Source organism: Arvicola amphibius, chromosome 1 (assembly GCF_903992535.2).
Source record: "Arvicola amphibius chromosome 1, mArvAmp1.2, whole genome shotgun sequence".
Taxonomy (NCBI): Eukaryota; Metazoa; Chordata; class Mammalia; order Rodentia; family Cricetidae; genus Arvicola; species Arvicola amphibius.
The window spans coordinates 98,619,511-98,638,997 of NC_052047.1; the positions used below are offsets into that span (position 1 = coordinate 98,619,511).

The 19,487-nt window shown below is 58.9% G+C and overlaps 1 protein-coding gene and 1 long non-coding RNA gene across 4 annotated transcripts in view; both read left to right on the top strand.

Annotated features, from left to right (window-relative positions):
- The first annotated feature begins 7,947 nt into the window (after window positions 1-7,947).
- Window positions 7,948-8,990, top strand: LOC119811422. Its single transcript, XR_005284983.1, has 2 exons — window positions 7,948-8,323; window positions 8,515-8,990. It is a non-coding gene; the product is annotated as an uncharacterized LOC119811422 (long non-coding RNA).
- Window positions 8,991-9,933: 943 nt separating this feature from the next.
- The window catches only part of Nfic (nuclear factor I C), a 30,479-nt gene continuing 20,925 nt past the window's right edge, over window positions 9,934-19,487 (top strand). For 2 of the 3 annotated variants that reach the window (XM_038325342.1, XM_038325357.1), the window contains exon 1: window positions 13,892-13,996. In XM_038325342.1, coding sequence (XP_038181270.1) covers window positions 13,967-13,996 — 30 coding nt within the window. In that variant the 5' untranslated portion in view covers window positions 13,892-13,966. Of the gene's footprint in view, window positions 10,029-13,891; window positions 13,997-19,487 lie in introns of those variants that run through there. The other variant, XM_038325350.1, reaches the window with a different exon arrangement.

Genomic DNA, 19,487 nt, shown 5'->3' on the forward strand with positions numbered 1-19,487 from the left:
ACCAGGGCGGCTCCTGAGGGGGGCATCTGAGCTGAGATGCATGGGTGATGGTGGGTACCAGAAGTTAGGAAAATCACCAGAACCAGACAAGACCCTGGGCAGGAGGCAGCCTGGTGATGGAGAAGGTGCAAGGACTTTCCCGCAGAGGAAAGTGGGGTGTTCTCAGACCACAAACTAGGGGAAGCCCAGGGAGAGAGAGGGTTGGGGTCGGAGGGGGAAGCGGGCACAATGCAGTCCGCGAGATCTGGAGATGGTAGAAGAAACCCAGTCCCAGCCTCCGAAAGAAAGAGACTAGTGGATCTCTGTGAAGGACAGCCTAAGCTACACAGTGAGACCCTATGTCAAAATAAAATAAAATAGGCACTGGCTGGACAGTGGTGGCGCACGCCTTTAATCCCAGCACTCAGGAAGCAGAGGCAGGTGGATCTCTGCGAGTTTGAGTTCCAGGGCAACCAGGGCTACACAGAAAACCCCGTCTCAAAATCTTTTTTTAAAAAAAGGTAAATAAAATATAAATGAAAAAAACCAGAAGCGGCTGGAGTGTGGGGGAGTGGCAAAGCATCTCCCTGTCATGTGTAAAGGCCCTGGAACCTCTGTAAAATAGAAAATATAAAATAGAAGCCAGCCAGAGGGGGAGGGGACTCAGAGCTGGACCAGTCAGCATGCTGTGTGCAAGTCCTCTTGCATGGAAGGATTGACTCATAGGTCGCTGTCTATCACCCACACCTTACCTGTAAGGTGGAGTCTTTCCTGAAGCTCTGTGATTGGCCCTCGGGTCCATCTGTCCCCGCCTGCCCAGGTGGGGTTGCTGTTGGCACCTTTAACAGGAGCTCCTGGACTCGAACCTGGGTCTGCGAGCTGCAAGACAGTCCCCTGACCGACCTAGAGTCTCCCTGCTTTACACATTGGCGACAGGAGACCTTGGCAGAGGTAGCCTGCCCCCTCCACCCTCTAACAGCTTCCCTGCCTCAGTTTCCTTAGCCACTAGCGTGGGGGATGGATGAGGGACTCGGTTTCCATGAAGGGCTCCCCACGGGGTGGGTCAGGAATTGTGTAACAGTCACAGAAACCAAGCAGGAGGATTTGTGGTTAGATTCCAGAAGGACTTCCCCTGGCCGCCTTGATTGGCCACCGATTATGTGTTCTGAAGAGAGGCACCCGGTCTGCCTGGCCTGGCTTGTTGGGGATATCAGAGATCCGAAGTAACCAATGCTTTTGTTAACCTCAGATCCAGAGCGCTCTGAGAAGGGTGAGGATAGGAGCGCGTGTGATTAGGAAGAAAGTGGACACCCCCAAGGGCGGGGGTGGGGGAACCCAGCGTGCAAAGGCCCCCGGGGCAGGATGGAGCCAGGCATTGGGGAGAAGCTGGGAGGAGGCCTCTGTGACTTCAGCACTTGCTTGCATCCAGGGGCTGAGACCGAGGAGGGGGTGGGTGGCAGAGGTCGAGGCAGGCTGCATTGCAGGCCATAGAGCCATGGAGGACTGCACACAGGTGGCTGGCTGTCTGCTGCCTTCCGCTGCTGGTCTGCGCCACCCACCACCTCCTGCGCCACTATGCAGCGCAGGGTCCCTGGTCGCTGTCTCCCCAGCCTGCGCCCGCCAGGCCGCCGCCCACTCTGCCCACATCTGAGGCTCCGCGGAGCCGGACAGTCTGCTGCAAACCACGGAATGTTCCCCGGAGCGCCCAACGGGATGTTGGGGGACAGAGGGAGGCGGGAGACCCAGTTGAGAGACAGAGCAGGGCCAAGTCGGGGCCACGGGGCAGCGTCGGATCTGTTGACACCCACAGCCCCAGACACAGGAAACAGGGATGCTGGCCTAACACTGTGAAAAACTCGTAAATGGAACCGTGAGGGACTGCTCTCTGTCCACAAGGATGGAACAGGAGGCAGGGATTTGAACCCAAGCCTCTGAGGAAAGAAGGAGATGAGAAACCACGGGGTAGAAACTAGTCAGACACAGTAACGAGGATTTCATGAGTGGGGTGGATGGATGGATGGATGAATGGGTGGGTGGATGGATGGATGGATGGATGGATGGATGGATGGATGGATGGATGGGTGGGTGGGTGGATGGATGGGTGGATGGGTGGGTAGATGGGTGGATAGGTGAATGGGTGGGTGGGTGGGTGGGTGGGTGGGTGGGTGGATGGATGGATGGATGGATGGATGGATGGATGGATGGATGGATGGGTGGGTGGGTGGATGGATGGTGGATGGGTGGGTAGATGGGTGGATAGGTGAATGGGTGGGTGGGATGGGTGGGTGGTGGGTGGATGGATGGATGGATGGATGGATGGATGGATGGATGGGCAGGTGGATGGGTGAGTGGGTAGGTGAATGGGTGGGTGGATGGATAGGTGAATGGGTGGATGGGTGAGTGGGTGGATGGATAGGTGAATGGGTGGGTGGATGGATGGATGGATGGATGGATGGGTGGGTGGGTGGATGGATGGGTGGGTGGGTGGGTGGATGGGTGGGATGGGTGGCTGGATGGGTGGATGGGTAGGTGAATGGGTGGGTGGATGGATAGGTGAATGGGTGGGTGGATGGGTGGGTGGGTGGATGGATGGGTGGGTGGGTGGACGGGTGGATGGGTGGGTGGGTGGGTGGATGGGTGGGTGGATCAGTGGACAGATGGATATGTGAGTAGTGGATCAATTTGTTGTTATTTCTTGTTGACTGATTGTTGTGCTCAGCTTCCCAGTTAAAGCATTTTCTCTATTTGCTCATGTTTAGAATCCTATCACTCAACCCTGCTGAGGAGCAGCGCGCCTTTAATCCAAGCTCTCTCAGCAGGCAGATGCAGGTTGATCTGTATGACTTTGAGGTATAGCCTGTTCTACAAAGAGAGTTCCAGGGCAGTCTGGGCTACATAGAGAAACCCTGGGGGAAATTTTTTGTTTTGTTTTGTTTTTCAAGACAAGGTTTCTGCGTGACTTTGGAGCCTATCCTGAAACTAGCTCTTGTAGACCAGGCTGGCCTTGAACATACAGAGATCTACTACTGCCCGGCTTTTGGTGGTGGTGATTTTTAAAAAGGAATAAAAGAGTAAGCTTGGACTGTCCTTGTCAATACACCTTCTGTCCCTGAAATTCAGTCCCAGACTCCACATGCTGGAAGGACAGAAGGGTGCCCCACACGCTGCTGTCCTGTGGCCCCCATGTGTACAGCCGCACGACAGATTCGTTTAACAATAGAAGCAGGACAGTGGCTGCTCACTCTCTGGTTCTCGCTCTGTGGATCATGTGGTTGGCTGCACCAAAGGCTCCACCTGCTGCCACGTCTGCTCCCTTCTGCTGCTCCTCCTCTCTCTGTCTGCCATGGGCGCTCTCTGAGGTGATGCCCCCCACACTGGGCTCAGGACCCACCACAGCGAAATCAGTGGAAAATTAAATGCTGCCTGTATGCTTGGGACCGGCTTCTAATGACCTGTTCCTGGGGATTGTTCCCAGCTGGTGCGGCTGGGGTTGGGGCTCCCCTCCCCGCCACCCAATTTGAGGGGCACTGGCAATCTTGCAGCTGCAGTAGAGGCTGCATGTGATACAGCCCATGGCCTCGGCAGAGTTGGAGGCAGGGGGATGCTTTCCAGGTTCTGGGGACGGACCCCCTTGGACTCCACATCTGTGGTCCTACCCCGGTTCTCATGCTCTCCCTGTATCAAAGGTACCTGTCACCTCCAAACCATGTGCCCTGTGAGCTCCATGCTCTGTCCCCTGTTTGCAGGGTCTACACTAGCTTACACACGTTCCCTTGCCCAGCCCGCAGCTGTGTGTCTCTGGGTAAATTGCGGTCCTATTCTGTGCCTGTATCCATGCATGGAGTCAGGTGCATGAACTGGGTTGTGGGCGTCCGCTGCTTAGGGGCCCTTCCCGTTCTGACCTTCCGAAAGAAACCTGTGGATTATTGAGGAACCCACATGTGTACCATCGTGGGCCTCAGTGGTCAGAGCGCCTGCTCGGCACCACATGATCGGCCAGCCTGGGCTACGTGACACTGCCCGATTTGGGAGCTCCTGCTTCTGAGTGGGTGGAGGCCACAGACTAAGCTGAGCTTGCGATGCTCCAACCCATCTCAAGCCGAGGACACAAAATGCCACCAGAGATGCTCCATGGATGTTGTGTATATCAAAAAGTCAGAAATCAAAGGTGTGGAGCCAGGCAGTGCTGGGAACTGAACCCAGGACTGAGAGATAACATCTCCTGCAGACTGATTTTATGTTCAACTGGGGCATTCTGCCCCGGGCCCCAGCAGAGTTGGTGTGTCCTATCCTGGGCAGTGTAGAGCGCAGCCCACTCAAACCTGCGGCCATGGTGCAATGCCGGATGAGGACGCTAGAGGGTAGCGCAGGACCGCGAGCCGCCGTCCGCGACTGAGGCGGCTCGGCCTGCAGAGGGGACCTGCAGGTGTCTGTGGGTGACGGCAGGTGTGTACTTCACTGTAGGGGACGTAAGGTGACTAATCCACGGGCATTTGAAAAGCAGGTGACTGTCCGGTTTGGAGCCAGGTGACCACATTATTTTTTTAATGCATGGTTAACTTTTTTCTGCAGTTTTAAAGCATGAATCCAGGGTCTCCCTCAAGTTAGCAGGTTCTGCCACTGACCACACCCCCAGCGCCTCACTGGGAGATTCTAGGCGGGGCTCTACCCTGGCCACGCCCCCAGCCCTCTGCGGGGCTGGTATTCTATGTGGGGCTCTACCCTGAGTTACGCCTCCAGTCCTGAGTCCTGGTTTTCTTTGCCCAGACTGGTCTAGGATTTATTATCATCCTACCTTAACCTCCAAAATGTCTGAAAGGATAATCCCATCTGTCCCCTGCTACTGGCTTCTAAGCTGGCTGTCACAAAGGCTTCTCTTAAAGGAGAAGCTTAGCGCTAGGAGCTGACTGCCGCTGAGAGCGAGCGCGAGTAGGATTGGGTTTGGTTCCCAGACCCTACAGGAGGCTCGCCACCTTCTGTAAACCCAGTTCCAGGGGATGTGACATCTTACCAGGCCACTGCTTGCACATGATGGAGACATCCATGTTGGGGAAACACGCATATCAGGAAGGATAACTGTGGCCAAATCGTGCCCATAACAACCACACATTGGCTTTGGCAGAGCAGAGGCATCCCTGGACAAAATACGAAACGAGTGGGTGTGGCCATTTACCAATAAAACTTTATTAATAAACTGGGTGTCTGTGATCTAGGGGTGGAATCCCATCTCCTCGGGTGAACCCAGTGTATGTCCAGAAATTCTCACCGATTAGACTAGTCCCACCGCCCCCATGCTGTCACACGGAGTCCATCTTGGCGGCAACAGGTAGACCCTTGCGGCTGTAGTTTGACACATGATTCTGAACAAATGAAGAATTCCTCATCCCAGCTGCTTAGGACAGTTTACTGGGTGGGGTGGTACTCATGGGTCACCACATTTCCAACTCCAATACAAGCTTCTGGGTTGTTTGCTATTATTTAGCACCAAGTGTATACCACATGTGCAGTCATTTAGCTCCTACCTACTCCTGGCTCTGAACTCTTTACCCTCCCACACACCCAGGCTTTGCAAATCCATTTCCCAGGGACCTTAGCCTTGGGTTGATTCAAGGTCCCAACAGGCCTCACAGCCGGCCCTGCTCGCTGCTGAGCCAGGTGAAATGGTTCCCAGGGTATCGAGCCCCTGTGCCCAGCCTTCCGACCTGGAACCTGGCCAGCTGGACTCAGCCTTCTGTACAAATATCCCCCGCAGAGGATGGGGGAGGGCAGGGAGGAGGAGGGCAGCCCCCCTCCCAAACCCAAGGGACAAGCTGTGCTCGTTGCAGGAACCCATCCCTGCTGCTGTTTGTTCAGCTCTCGGGTAGTGGGGTCAGGACACTCTGGCCAGGCCTCCAGAGGACACGGAGCCCCGGGCCACACCTCTGCACCCTGGCCACTCCTGCTCTGTACCCCTACAGTGACCCCCTCAGACCGGTCACATCTGAGCCTCAGTTCCCCCCAAAGACGACGCATATTTGATAGACTTGAGTCCAATCTCTGCAGAGTGTATTTAGTGCCAACTGCACTCCTGACGATCAGTTACTGGAGGCCACCTATGTGCCTGGCATGCAGGTATTTAGGCGAGTGGCATGCCAGGCTTGCCCAAACAAGGGTGCTGAAGAAGCCATACAGTAAGAATTCACTTAACCCCAGGATGTGTCAACGCCCGTCCCCGCCCCTTGGTAGGACACCTGGGTGGAAGCGAGCCTCCGGCCTGGTGTAACGCATGGCATCCCAGGTGCAGGTTCAACATGCTTGTCATTCGCTGACCAAAAGTAACAGCTGCCCTGCAGTAGGACAGGCCGTGAGGGGGGGGACACATGGGGACAGAAGTGAAGCCCTGGGACTGTCACACAGGAATCCAGGTGTTTCTGTACCCTGAGGACCCTGTGTGAGGCCTCAAGAGCCCCATCTCCCTCGTTTCCCAGGGTTTAAGAACCTGGAGAATGATGGTCACTGCTTCTGACACCTGTGCTTGGTCCCCATTGACCCATGGGAAGTCAAGGCAGGGAGATCAGGAGTTCAAGGCCAGCCTTGGCCAATTAAAGGCACAAACCTTAAAAAATAAAAGTGGACTGGGGGCGTGGTCTGGAGTGGAGCTCCGCCTAGAATACCCAGTGATGGAGGCGTGGCCAGGGTTGAGCCCCGCCTAGAATCCCCCAGTGAGGTGGATAGGGCGTGGTCAGGGTGGAGCCCCGCCTACAATCCCCCCATTGAGGGGCTGGGGGCGTGGTCAAGTCACACTGGATTTCTCCGATGGGAGGGGTTACTTTTCCTGTGAGCAGAGCTGCGTCTTGAGCCCGCCGTGGGGTGTCATCTGCCCCTCACCACTCAGCTTGCTGCTCGGTGGTCCCCAGAGGTGGAGCATTAACGTCACCGCGTCTGTCCTTAGTTCCCTTAGGAGCGTCAGCTTTTCCCTCTCTGGGAGCTGCCTCAGCCACAGCGCTGCTGAGAGTCTGAGTGCCAGCTTCCGTCCCTGGGGCAGCCCCCCAACTTCCTGCCGTGGCTGCTTACCCCAGTGCCAGCCCCTGCCCCGCCCTGCCTCCCCTGCCCCGCGTCCTGAGCTGGTGTCCAGCGTCCTCCAGGACCATCGGATGTCCGGACAGTCCATACATGGGAATACTGAGGCACAGAGCGTGGCTTTTGGGTGGTAGAGCCCCAAGGGCTGGGGTCAGGGGAGTGAAGGCCCCCTGGCATCTGGCCGTCTTGTCAGCACCTCCTGCCTCAGTTTCCCTATGCGGGGTGAGACGCCAGGCGGACGTGCCTGGAGCTGGCGAGGGGGGAACCCCGGAACCGCTCTGGGCGGACCCCGGCGTGTGCGGGCAGCTCTGGGGCTGCAGGCGGCTCTGGTGCCTACGCCCAGGCGTGTGTGCCAGGCCCGCCGGGCAGCAAGGCCGGGAAGATGTGCTTGGCTCAGCTCAGCTGCCTACTTCGCTGGAGAGAAACGTGAAGAGAAGAGGGTGCAGTTCCTCTCCTGCTCCACACACTCCCAAAGCTAGAAGTTCTACTAGCTAACTCGAGTCGTTCCAGGTGGTTTAGAAAATTCCAGAGGGGGTAGGGGGTCTCACAAAGGTCAGAGAGTCCTCGCCTCCTGGCCACCCAGTCTCCACGTGCAGCCAGGGTGATTGATCTGCTTGCGCTGGAGTACACCCGGCCTGTTTCCCTATCTGGGAAAGGGAGGCAGTGGTGCTGGAGAAGTCGGGCGCACTAGCTGACACCCCTCCTCAACCACAGGGCGGATTCGGCCCAGCTTCCGCTCAGGGAGGCTCAGAGACAGTGACCCCCAGAGTCCTCGCCGCCGTTAAATCCCCGCGCCGGTGAGGGCAGCACCAGGAACAAAGATGAAGTCGGCCACGTCGGGTGCAGCTGCCAGCGCGACCAATCAGAGGCCGCGGAGCTGCACTCTATCCAATCAGAAGCCAGGTTAGAGCCCCTCCAGCCAATAGCCTCCCCCGAGGATCCGGGTCCCGCCCCAGGTGACGGGCACGGCGGGGGGGAGCTCGTCCGCAGAGCGAGCCCGAGGCGTTCCCCGCCAGACGCCCGCTTCAGAGTCATTCACACTCTTTGCTTTTGAGTCGAAAAGGCTCACGTAGCCCAGGCTGACCTCCAACTGTGTAGCCGAGGATAACCCTCCAGCTGGGGTGATGGGACCCCCTGCCCAGACCTACGGGTCATCTGAGACTGAAGACTGCTGGGTGACTGTAGCCGGTGATAGCTCATGCGCCCACCATTCACTCCTGAAACACGTGTGCCCACGCCTGCCTCCCCAGCTGCGAGGCTCACGTACAAGGATCTGGAATTGAAGGTCAGCCTGGGCTACACAGTGGATAGGGCAGCCTGGGCTAAGTGATCAGAACTTGTCCCCCAAACAGAAAGTCAATAGAGAAGGTTCCGGGAGTGCGGCTGTGGGTGCTTGCAGCGCGTGCGCAGTTAGAAAAGTTCTTCAACCACAGAAGAGTTTGGCCTCCCACCTTGTCGGTCTTTTCTTTTTTGTAGTAAAGAGTTTGAAGGTCACAGGGTCTAGCCAAGTTCGAACCCCCGGCCCAGCAGTTCTTTGCCATCTGTCACCCTCTCCGTGAAGACAGAATCGACCTGAAACTTGGTCTTCGGCCCAGGCTGGCTTTGAACCTAAGCTAATCCTGCTGCCTCAGGCTTCCCAGTACTGGGATGACAAGTGTGTGTCACGGCCGAGGAATCTCCTGTCTCAGACGTGAAAACATTTACTCTCTGGTTTTTACACAACGACAGAAAGTTGACTGACCTCGGAACTAATGCGCGATCACGGAGAAGGCATCTCGGTGCCCAAATGAGCTGCTATTTGACGAAAGACCTAGTGGCTCAGGGGCAGCGCCTCACGGTTGTACCCCGACTTGTTTGTCTACGGATGGGAAGACGTCTCGCACCCAGCTGCCCTCCGCTCCGGGTACCCCACCCTGTCTGTGCCTGCTGGGATAAAAGCTCTGTAGAATCTACCTTGGCCTAGGACTCACTCTGTAGCCAAGGCTGACCTTGAACTCACTGACCCTCTGGCTTTACTTGGCGTTGGGGGATTGAGCCAGTGCTCTGGGCGATTCTAGGCTGGGGGTGAACCCCACCTGACCACGCCCCAGCCCCTCACTGGGAGATTCTAGGCAGTGGCTTCTTCCTGACCGCGCAGCCCGCTGCTGGTCTTGAGTTTGCCATCCTCATGCCTCCAGCCTCATCCCTGACTGGCTGCTCCTCCATGGCCGCTTCTCTGCTCTGGCCTCTGTCCAGAGATTGTGGATCAGACTGGGATTAGTCAAAAAGGATTAGAGGTGAAAAGAGAAGGGGGCGGCTCCTAGCCATCAGGTTGAGAAGTGCCTCGCCCCCGTACTCCCCACCAGACACCACCACCGAGCCCTAGAGATGGCAGTACCGGTGGTGCGCTGCTGGCTTCTCCATGCTGTTCCACCTCAGGGAGGTGAACCGCCCTCTCTGAGCCCCAGGGACTCCGCTGCACGGGAGAGCGGGCTTGGAGTGGGGAGTAGGCCGGGAGTAGCGGGAACCTCCCTGGGGAGGGATGAGGGAAGGTAACGCGTGTCAAAAGCCCTGAGCAGGTGCAACTTCTAGGTCAGGCCCGGGTGAGCGGCGGCGGCGGATGCTCTGCTCGGGGAGGCTCTGCGGCGGGGCGAAGGTACGCAGCACTCAGATTCCCGGGGGCGGGGGCCTCACTCCCCTCCACAGCCCGGAGGCTCTGGTCGGTGTCGACTGCACGCGTGTCCGCGACCGCGAGTGTGCACGAGCGCGCGCGTGCCCGCCTGCCCGCGGGAGGCGGACTGGCGGCTGGGGATGCAGGCGCGGACGCCGGAGCAGTGGCAGCCTCGGTCTGCAGCCGAGGACCGACCGGAGCCCCGGCTGTGGGGGGGAGAGGCGGCGGGGGGCGGGCCGGGGGAGGGTCCGCGGGCGGGGCGGGCGGCTCCCCACGCGCCTCCCCACGCACCTCCCCACGCGCCTCCCCGCCGGCCGTCGCCTCGCCGCACAGCGCCATGGTACGTCTCCGCCCCCGCTCCCACTCCGCGCGGGGGTACTTTCCTGGGGCGCCGCGCGTGGGGTCGGGCGGGGGGGGGCTGCGGTTCCTGGGAAGAGGAGGGAAAAGGACGGTCCGCGTCTTCCTCCCGCCCTCCCTCCCTCGGGGGCGGAGCCGGATCCGGGTGCCCAGGGACCCCCGAACGCGGCGAGGGTCCCCGGTGCGGACGGTGGGGGTGCGCGAGCGGCTCTGCCGCGCGCCTCTCGCCCTCCCGTCCCCCCTACCCGTCCCCACCCGCGTCCGGGGCTCTCGGCGGCGGCGCGCGCAGCTTAGCGGAAAATGGCCGCTGCCCCGGTCGCCCCGCCCACCGCCGCCGCCGCAGCCCCGGCTCCGCGCTCCGGAGGCCGCCGCTCGGCGGGCGGCGCGCGTGCGCGCGGGCGGAGGCTCCGCGGCGGTCCGGGCGCCGCAGCCGCGTCCTTGGCTGCTCGGGAGGGGAATCCCCGCGCGATTTTAGCGGCTCCTAGCATCTTCTAAATATAGATCCGCGCGGCCGAGGGCCGAGCCGGCAGTCGCCGCCCCCGGGGCTCGCACCGCGGCAGCAGACGGGCGGGAGCGCACACTCGGGTCCCCGCCCCGCAGCCTCAGTTTCTTATCTGCAACCCGGGAAAGGCTCTCCTGGGCACCCCCAGTCCTGTCACCGCCCTGTCTGTCGTGGGAGCCTGGCACGGGCCTGGCTGGATGGCCCCTGTGCCGCTGCAGTGTAGTGTCCCCCGGTAGTGACACCTCGGAGGGTGGAGGGTGGGCAAAGATAGAAGCACTCTGGGAACTTTAGTTCATTCTCGAAACTTTGTTTTGGGGGAAGCTCGGGGCGTGGTCATAATGGAGCCCCAACACAGAATCCCCCAGTGAGGGTCGTGGTCAGTGATGGAGCCCCGCCTAGAATCCCTACTGAGGGGCGTGGTCAGGGTGGGGCACCGCCTAGAATTCCCCCAGTGAGGGGGTTGAGGGCGTGGTCAGGGTGGAGCCCCGCCCAGAATCCCCAGTGAGGGTCTGGGGGCGGGCGTGGCCACTGGCCCAGTCCTCAGAAGGCCCTGGGGTTGGCCCTGGAAGAACCGGAATGCTACAGAAACATCCACAGGCATAGTCTGCGGTCCCTGGAGGGTCCCCACTCACCTCCCTCTTCTGCTCAGAGCCCAGTTGTAGCCATTGTGCAAGTCACACAGTCAGTCCTTTATAAAGGATTCGGGCAGACGTGTATTCTTTTAAAGCTGCCTGTCTTCCGGGCGGCTCTCAGGCGTAGGCAGCAGATCCGGAGGAGCTCAAGGCCGGCCTGGGCTACAAGTGACCCTGGCTGAGAAAACCCAACACAAAAAGAAAGTGAAACTCCTCTTTGGGGTTGAGTTCTAAGGCCGGTCTGCAGCTGTGGGTCTCAAACAGGGGGGCTGCCCTGGGATTTGTCACTGCCGCTTGGAGTGCTTGGAAATCAGGGAGTCTGAAATACCCTGTCCCAAACGCCACAGGGCTGAGTTGGCGACCTACCTGGGTGGCCCTTGGAGGCTTCTCCAGAGAACAGCCACTTTCCCCAACTATTCCAGGTTGTCACCTGAGTAGGCTATGGGGATGTTTACCCCTGTTTCACAGTTGTTGGTGTTAAGGTTCTTTCATTTATTGCTTTTTTTTTCTTTTAATTTTTTTGTATTTTCAGACAAGGTCTCATTATGTAGCTCTGGCTGTCCTGGAAATTCACTATGTAAACCAGGCTGGCTTTGAACTCACAGAGAACTGTCTGCTTCTGTCTCCTGAGTGAGGGGAATTAAAGGTGTGCGCCCCCACACCCACCCAGCTTGCTCTTAAGGTTCACATTGGTGGTCGCCCCCTCTTAGTGCCTCTGTGTTAGGAACAACAACAAATGTGTTTTTTTTCTAAGATAACATCAGAATGTGTAGACCAGGCTAGCCTAGAACCCAAAGAGATCCACCTGCCTCTGCCACCCGAGTGTTGGGATTGAAGGTGTGTGCCACCACCGCCTGACTTAATTTTTATATTTAGTTTTTATTTCTATTCATGTGTCTCTGTGTGTCACATGTGCAGTAGAGGCCAGAAAGGACCGCAGGGTGTCCATGTGGGCCCTCGGAGAGCAGCGGTGCTCTTGCTGCTGGGCTGTCTCTCTCGTTACCTCACTCTTTGTTTTTAACAAACGAGTCATGCACCACAGAGGTGTCTACCTGAGCTGCCCGCCACACCCTCGGCATACTGCCCCCTCACTGCAGGTGTCTCCACAGCCCAGGGCATTAGCCACCCTCGAGGCGGAGCCATACCCCCACACTGCATGTGTGTTAAACCTACTGTGTGCAGTCCCCGGTATGGGGAGGTGCCCAGGACGAGCTCAGTCAAGCTCAGGGTTTTACATCCATCCACTCTCTGTGGTGGGTTGGCTGGTGTTTGTGGGTGCCCCTCATGTGTTGGCTGTTGTTGGGGTCACAGTGACCAGGTGACCCGCTCTGTCCCCGACATTCCTGGGAACTGCAACCCCAGCCAGTGGCTTCCTTCTTTGGGTCTCAGTTTCCTTGGTTGTGACATTGATAAGGGCTCAAAGCCTCTTCTTGGGGTCCCCCCGCCGGTCTCCAGCCATGCTGAGCCTGCGCCTGCTATGTCCCTACTCCTTGCCCTGGGAGAAAAATGGTTGAGAATGTCCCAGTCTTGTAAAAGCACTGTGGACACAGGGGCCATGCTTGGCCAAATGTCTCCTTCAGAAAGGTGGCCTCTGGCTGGGCATCCCAGGAGGGTCAACTACAGAGTGAGTTCAAGGCTAGCCTGGGCTACATGAGACTCCATCTTGGAAGTAGTAATACTGGAGGAAAAAATGTGAAATTGGAGTGGGACTTCCTTGTGCCTCAGTTTTCCCATATATGAAATGGGCAGCCTTAGCCAGGCGGTGGTGGCGCACACCTTTAATCCCAGTACTTGGGAGGCAGAGGCAGTCGGATCTCTGTGAGTTCGAGACCAGCCTGGTCTACTAGAGCTAGTTCCAGGACAGGTTCCAAAGAAATCCTGTTTACAGAGAAACCCTGTCTCGAAAAATAAAAAGAAATGGGCAACGTAGACACCAAGCTAGGCTTGGGGCCTGGCTGCTGGGAGCTCAGGGCCTAGGTTATCCCTCTTGCCCTTTAGCAAGCAATAGTTTCAGAGTCTAGCCTGGGGTCCTGCAGGGCATCTTTCCTGGGGACCCCCAACTACCTCCAGACCACTTGCTAGCCATTTAAGGGAAGATCCCCACCCTGCTCCCCTCTTCCCGGCTGCCACTGGCTGGCTTGGGGACACAAGAGCAGTATGGGGCAGTGGGGGACACAGATGGGGCATGGGGGCATCTGGGGCACAGGTGGGGTGTGGGGGGCATCTGGGACACAGGTGGGGTGTAGGGGGCAGCTGGGGCACAGGTCGGGTATAGGGGCAGCTGGGGCACAGGTGGGGTATAGTGGCAGCTGGGACACAGGTGGGGTGTAGGGGTCATCTGGGGCACAGGTGGGGCATAAGGGGCATCTGGGGCACAGGTGAGGCATGGGGGCAGCTGGGGCACAGGTGGGGTGTAGGGGACAGCTGCGGCACAGGTCGGGTGTGGGAGGCAGATGGAGTGCAGGGGACATACGGGGGCACAGGTTGGGGGGGAGCCGGGATTCAATCCCATCTTGCCCTGAACCCGGTTGCTGTGTCCTTAAAATCCGAGCACAAATGGACAGATTTGGGGGGACCGGACTCGGGGGTCCGCAGGCTACAGTTTGTTTGCTGTCGGCGATTTCTTTGAAAGTTGGATGCGGGCGACTGAGAGGGAGCGGGGGCGGGCGGGAGGCGGCGCGGGGCGGAGAGGACGGCGGAGGGAGGAGCGGGAGGAGCGGCTGCAAAAATGACTCAGTAAGTTCGGCGGCCGCTCGGCCTCTGCGCCTCCGGTGCCAGCGCCCCGGGATGTATTCCTCCCCGCTCTGCCTGACCCAGGTACGCACCCCGCGCCCGCCCGGCCCCTGCCCGCACCCCGGCTCCTCCTGGAACCGCAATTTTGCAGACTGGAACCTCCCCTCCGCAGCGGGGGTGGGAAAAAAAAAGGCGCGCACGTCCTCCTTACCCACCCCCTTCCAGGCCAGGATGTTCCTGGCATGGACCTGGGGTGCGGGCAGCTCTTGAGATAGGGGATCCTCTCCCCATTAAGCTTGGATGTGCACTTGGAACCTCATATTCTGGACCCTCACTTTGATTTGAATTGCCTAACTGTTCTTGGGACTCTCCCATCCTTCCCCTCCTGGCTGGATGTGTGGGGGAGCTGGCGTCCTCCCCACAGCCCTCACCCTTTGCCCCCAGGAAGCCTGGGGTCCTCTCCAGATGGAGAAACTAAGTGGGTATCTGCAGAAAGCCTCCCTCCTACCCGTGGGACAGATCTTGGGGTTCCATGCTGTACCCATGGGTTCAGTGGCAGTGCGGGAACGGGACCCCCCGGCTGTTGTTCGCGGGTCCCCAGTTTCCCAGGTGCCCCCCTAACTGGCCGTGGCCCCCTCCATATCAGGCCCACGTGTGCGCGCGGGGGGAGGGGCACACGAAGTTGGCGCTTAGGGGGGAGGGGCGGCCTTGCCAGTGTCCGTCGCGGGTCCCCCCCTTCCCTGGCTCAGCTCCCCCCAGCTCCGCATTGATTCTTGAATTATTGAGCCGAGCAGTAGCTACCAGGCTGCTGGCGGGAGGAGCAGAGGCCGGGGCTGGAGGAGGAGGAGAAGGAGGACGAGAAGGAGGAGGAGGACGAGGAGGTGGAGTTGGAGGCAGGGGACTGGCCCACACTGTGGGCTGCGGACTAGGTGACCAGGCCATCACCTGCCCCGCTACTCCCCTCTGTCTGGGTTCCAGCATCTGAGGGGATGGGAGGAGGGCGAGTATCCATCCTGCCAGAGACCCCTAAAAGGAACCCCCTAACTGTCTGTATCCCCTCTGGGATCCCAGGCCTTCTTCCTTTCCCCCTTTTCCAACTCTATGGCCCTCTTTTGATTTTTTTTTTTTCTGTATGACTCCGGCCTCAGTTTTCCCCGAGAGAGAGAGTGAGACATAGTGGTCTCCAAACTGTTAAGTGCGATGCTGGAGGATTGTGATTGTCCAGTGTCCTGAGAAGTTTGTGGGGGACTCAGTTGTTTTCGCCAGGGAAGGCCCAGGTGGATGGTTTCAGGAACAAGTTCTCCAGGGTCCCCTGTTCGTGCCAGGTTCAACTTGGCAGGTAGAGTTCTTCAGTCTCCAGGGGAGGCCCCTGGACTGAGGGAACCCCAGCCTGCCCCTCCGCAGACCTCAGCTTCTATTTCAAGCCAGATTTGGGAAGGGGGCATCCCTACAACCTAGTGCAGGGATCACTTGGTTGTTGGCCAGACCGACAGTGGGGTGGGATTGCTGTGTGTCCCCGGGCAGACTCTGAGGTCTCTGTGTTGACTTGGTGGCTGAGAAGCCTGAGGTAGACGTGGCCGGCTGGAAGGCCGCCTGGGCACGTGGAATTCCCCATCCTGGCCTTCTGGAGTCCTGCCTGCATCCAGGTTGCTGCTGGGAGCTGGGGGTGGGGGCAACCCCAGTGCTGGCTCCTGCCCAGCGAACTTGCTGTGTGGCCTTGGCCTCAGTTTCCCCGTTGGACAGGGGTGGAGGGGCAGCCTAGGGTAGCAGGCGAGAGGGGAGAAGACAGAGGCAGAACAAGATGGAAGGTATCCCAGGCTGCTTTGGGTTTGGGGTCCCCCAACTCTATGATCTCCCACTCACTACTCTCCTGCTCTGGGGAAACTGGGACTTCCCAGAGTCCCCTGATCCCCAAGTGTGGTCTCTCCCTCTCCACCCAAGCCCAGTCTGGGTAGGAGTCTCAGAAGGACCCCAGAAGCAATGCTGCAGTCCCCCACCCCCCTGTCTCGCGGCCCTTCCCCCACACACCACTCTCGGTGTCTGCCTTGACCTGTCTCTGCCTCTCTGTCTCTGTGTCTCTCTGTCTATGTCTCTGTCTCTCCTCACCCAGCCCTCTGAATCGGCTAATTTTAAGCCAGGGTTCAGCCTGAAATAACTCCTTTCTGATCTAACCGGATCCTACCGGGATCCTGACCCGGGGCGGGGTTGGCCCTGATGTCAGTCCTGGTGCCAGGGCTACCAGGTGCCCGGGAGGATTCTGGGAGCCCCCGTGGGTCCCTTGTCCCGTCTGTCACTCTGGGCAGTGACTCAGGCCCCTTTTCACTTTTACTCTCTGGAGGAATCAGCTGTTACTTCCATGAATCCCAAGCTGAGGCGGCCTCCCCCTCCCCTTTCCCGCCCTCCCTCCCCACGTTAGTTATTCCGGGTTTGGGGCCAAATCCCTGTTGGCTGAGGTTGAGGATTCCCTGGGCCTGGGCTGAGGCCACCTCCCTCCTTCATTCATTTCCCTCCTCATGGCTTTGCTTCTCTCCGCTGCCATCCTGGCAGTGGGGAAACTGAGGCAGCACACGGCACCTGACAGTCAGGGTTCCGTTCCAGAGGGGGTTGGGGGCGTCAGAAAGGGTGAAAACCGGCCCGGTATAGCACAGCATGGGCTCGGTTCCAGTGTGTCCCCGAGTGGACTTCGGCGATAGCGCTGTCCCCGTCCCCGTCCCCTCCGCCCCCTCCTCGCTGCAGAGAAGGTGCCTCTGCCTGGGCCGAGGCCTGTAAATCAGGGTGCTGGATTCTGGCGAGTCAGCGTTCTAGCCTCTCCCGCTGCAGCCGCTGCTCCCTCTCCGGCTCTTCCTGCAGCCCTGCACCAGACACGGGAGCCTCCCGCTCCTTCCTGTCCCCTCCCGCAGAACTCCGTGCAGCCCCCCCTCCCGGGTACACAGAGACCCGCCGCCACCGGTCAGCTGGTTTACCCGCACCCTCGTATCCCCAGAAATGCGGGAATGGGAGCCCCTCACATCAGCCCAGAATCCCGGTGACATACGGCCTCAGGTTTTTTTTGGGGGGGGAGGGGTGTATTTCTTATGTGCTAAGGCGTGACACACAGTAGGAGCTCAATAAGTGCTATCAGACATAGGTGGAGGCACACAGTAGACATTCTATAAACGTTCATTGCTTAGTAAATGGCTGTTAGTGTGTCACCTCACACAGAACAGGGGAGACAGGATGGTGTCCCCTGCAGACAGCCACACCCATTGTCTAGAGCTAGGTATACAGTAAGCACATAATAAATGCTGCTGCCCAGGCCTGTGGCTTGGCCGGTAGGCATTTCATAGCTTCCCTTCACCCTGTCAGTTAAGTGACACAGACTTGAGGTGAGTGAAGGCACACAGTGGTGACCCCCAAATGTTAGGGCATACATGGAGGTCAGAGGTCACCCACAGGCAGAATTTGAACTCTGGTCCCGGTGCTTCCACAGTGGCTACCCCCCCGAAACACACACACACTCACAACTCAGTCTTAAGTCTGACCAGCCCCTGGCAGCTGCAGGGTTTGGTAAGTTAGGGTGCCTGTGTGGGGTGAATTGGAAGAAGGCAGGTAACATAAGATTCACCAGGTATGGTGGCATGCACCTGTGACCTTGGCACTCGGGAGTCTGAGGCAGGGGGATTATGAGTTTGTGACCTCAGACCGAGGAGAGGAGAGGATCCACAGGGAGCTGGGTGAGCATGGGGACAGGGCATAGCCCTCCCTTTCTTCCCCACTGCTCCGCGCAGGACCTCTGCCCTGGCTGAGCCCTCCCCGTACCAGGCTGGCAGAGAGTAAGTGCTTAGTAAAGGCAGCAGGAGTCCCCTCGGGGACTTGGATGAGAGCTTGCCACGGGCCCCACGCTCTGAGTGAGGATCAGGAGTCTGGAGAGGCCCAGAAGGTGCTCACCAACCACGGGAAAGGGACTTTGAAGTTAGACTTTGAAGAACGCCTGCAGTGTGGGGGTAGACATGGCAGGTTCTCAGAGCTGCGTGGTCACTTGTGTAAGGAGGACTGTGGGTTCGGAGGTGCAGGGGCCCGGTTGGGAGAGAGGTCTTGTCTGATACCCCTCCTTGGCTGGGAAAGAGGGTGGCCATGTTGAACCACGAGAGAAAAGCTGCATGAAGGAGGGGGGCACTGGGGACAGGGCATCTGGGCTGTGGAGGGTTCGCCGAGCTCTTATGCAGGTATCCTGGCTTTGGCTGGTCTCGTGGGACAGAGAGCCTGGGCCAGCCTGGCCAGTGAGGGCAGGGAGCATGACCAGCAGGTCTGTGACCCAGTCACTGCTGTTTACCCTCCTACCTTGCTGACCAGCTGGGGCCACCAGTGACTGTGCTGTGGGTGCCCACCGTGGCCTCCCCAAGGGTGGAGCCTAGAGGGCAGAAACAAATGGGACTCGGTGGCAGGGGTACTCAGGGTGGATTGGATCTGGGTTGCAAAGCCCCCACTGGCCACCACCCACCCAGTTACTGTACCCACTGGCCCATCCTGGGGCCAGGGACTCTTCACCCACCGTGCCACCCAAGCCCCTCCACCCCCGCTGAGGTCTATGTGACCTGGTTCCTGCCTGTCTCTGATTTCACAGGTCAGTTACCATCCTGACCCACGAAGAGGCTTCTTGAGCCTAGCCCGGTCCCCCATCTTCTCCCCAGACACAGCAGCCAGCATGGGGGAGGGCAGGAGCACACCCCCCCTCTGAGGTCCAGGCCACAGCTGTTCAATGACTCACACCTCAGAGGACATTGGCCTGGGGGACGGGGTGGCCCAGCCTGGCCTCCTCTGCCTTACCAGCTATTTTCAGAGGTTTGGTAATAGGTGGCATTTGGCAACCTGGCTCTAGGGTGCGGGGCAGATGTAGTCTTGGGGGGGGGTGAGCCTGCTGAGTGAACTGGGGGTTCAGAGGAGACCCCCTGATTCAGAATTGTCGTCAGAAGAAACAGACCAGCCACCTGTGGCCTGTCTACTTGAGGCCGGTGGGGACCTTGGGCAGATCTTATCAAGGTCTGAGCCTCAGTTTCCCCATCATGCCACAGGTAATGGAGCTCTGGGGGTGCTCCCTCTCAGTGCCCAGCAGTCACCCTCCACGTGATTATGTGGCTCCTGCCCCAGATGTCGCTATCCCCCCAGCAGGTAGACAGGATTTTATTTTCCCTCAAATCCCTTGTGACGCTGAGGGTCCTCTCAGTTTTTCCTGGTGGACACTGTGAGCCCCAGGATGACCCCTCCTATTCAGGGAAAGACACCCCATGCTGCTCCCAGGGCGCCAGAGGAAGTCTGAGGGCACCCACCCGGGCTGTCTCCATGGGGGACACACCCGGACCTGCAGCTCCCACATGGTTTGAGCGCTACTGTTTGCTTGGCCCTGCCCTGGGGACCCCTGTAGCTGGCATTTGGGGACACTTTGTGTCAATAAAGCTTTATTGTAAGCCACCTGTGCTGTCTCATTTCCCTGGCACGCATCAAGGCACTGGCCTCAATCTTGGACAGTCCTCTTCCCAGAACCTCATCTTTCCATAGGGGACATGAGTGTCCCTGGTGTCCCAGCTCTGTCGTTTAT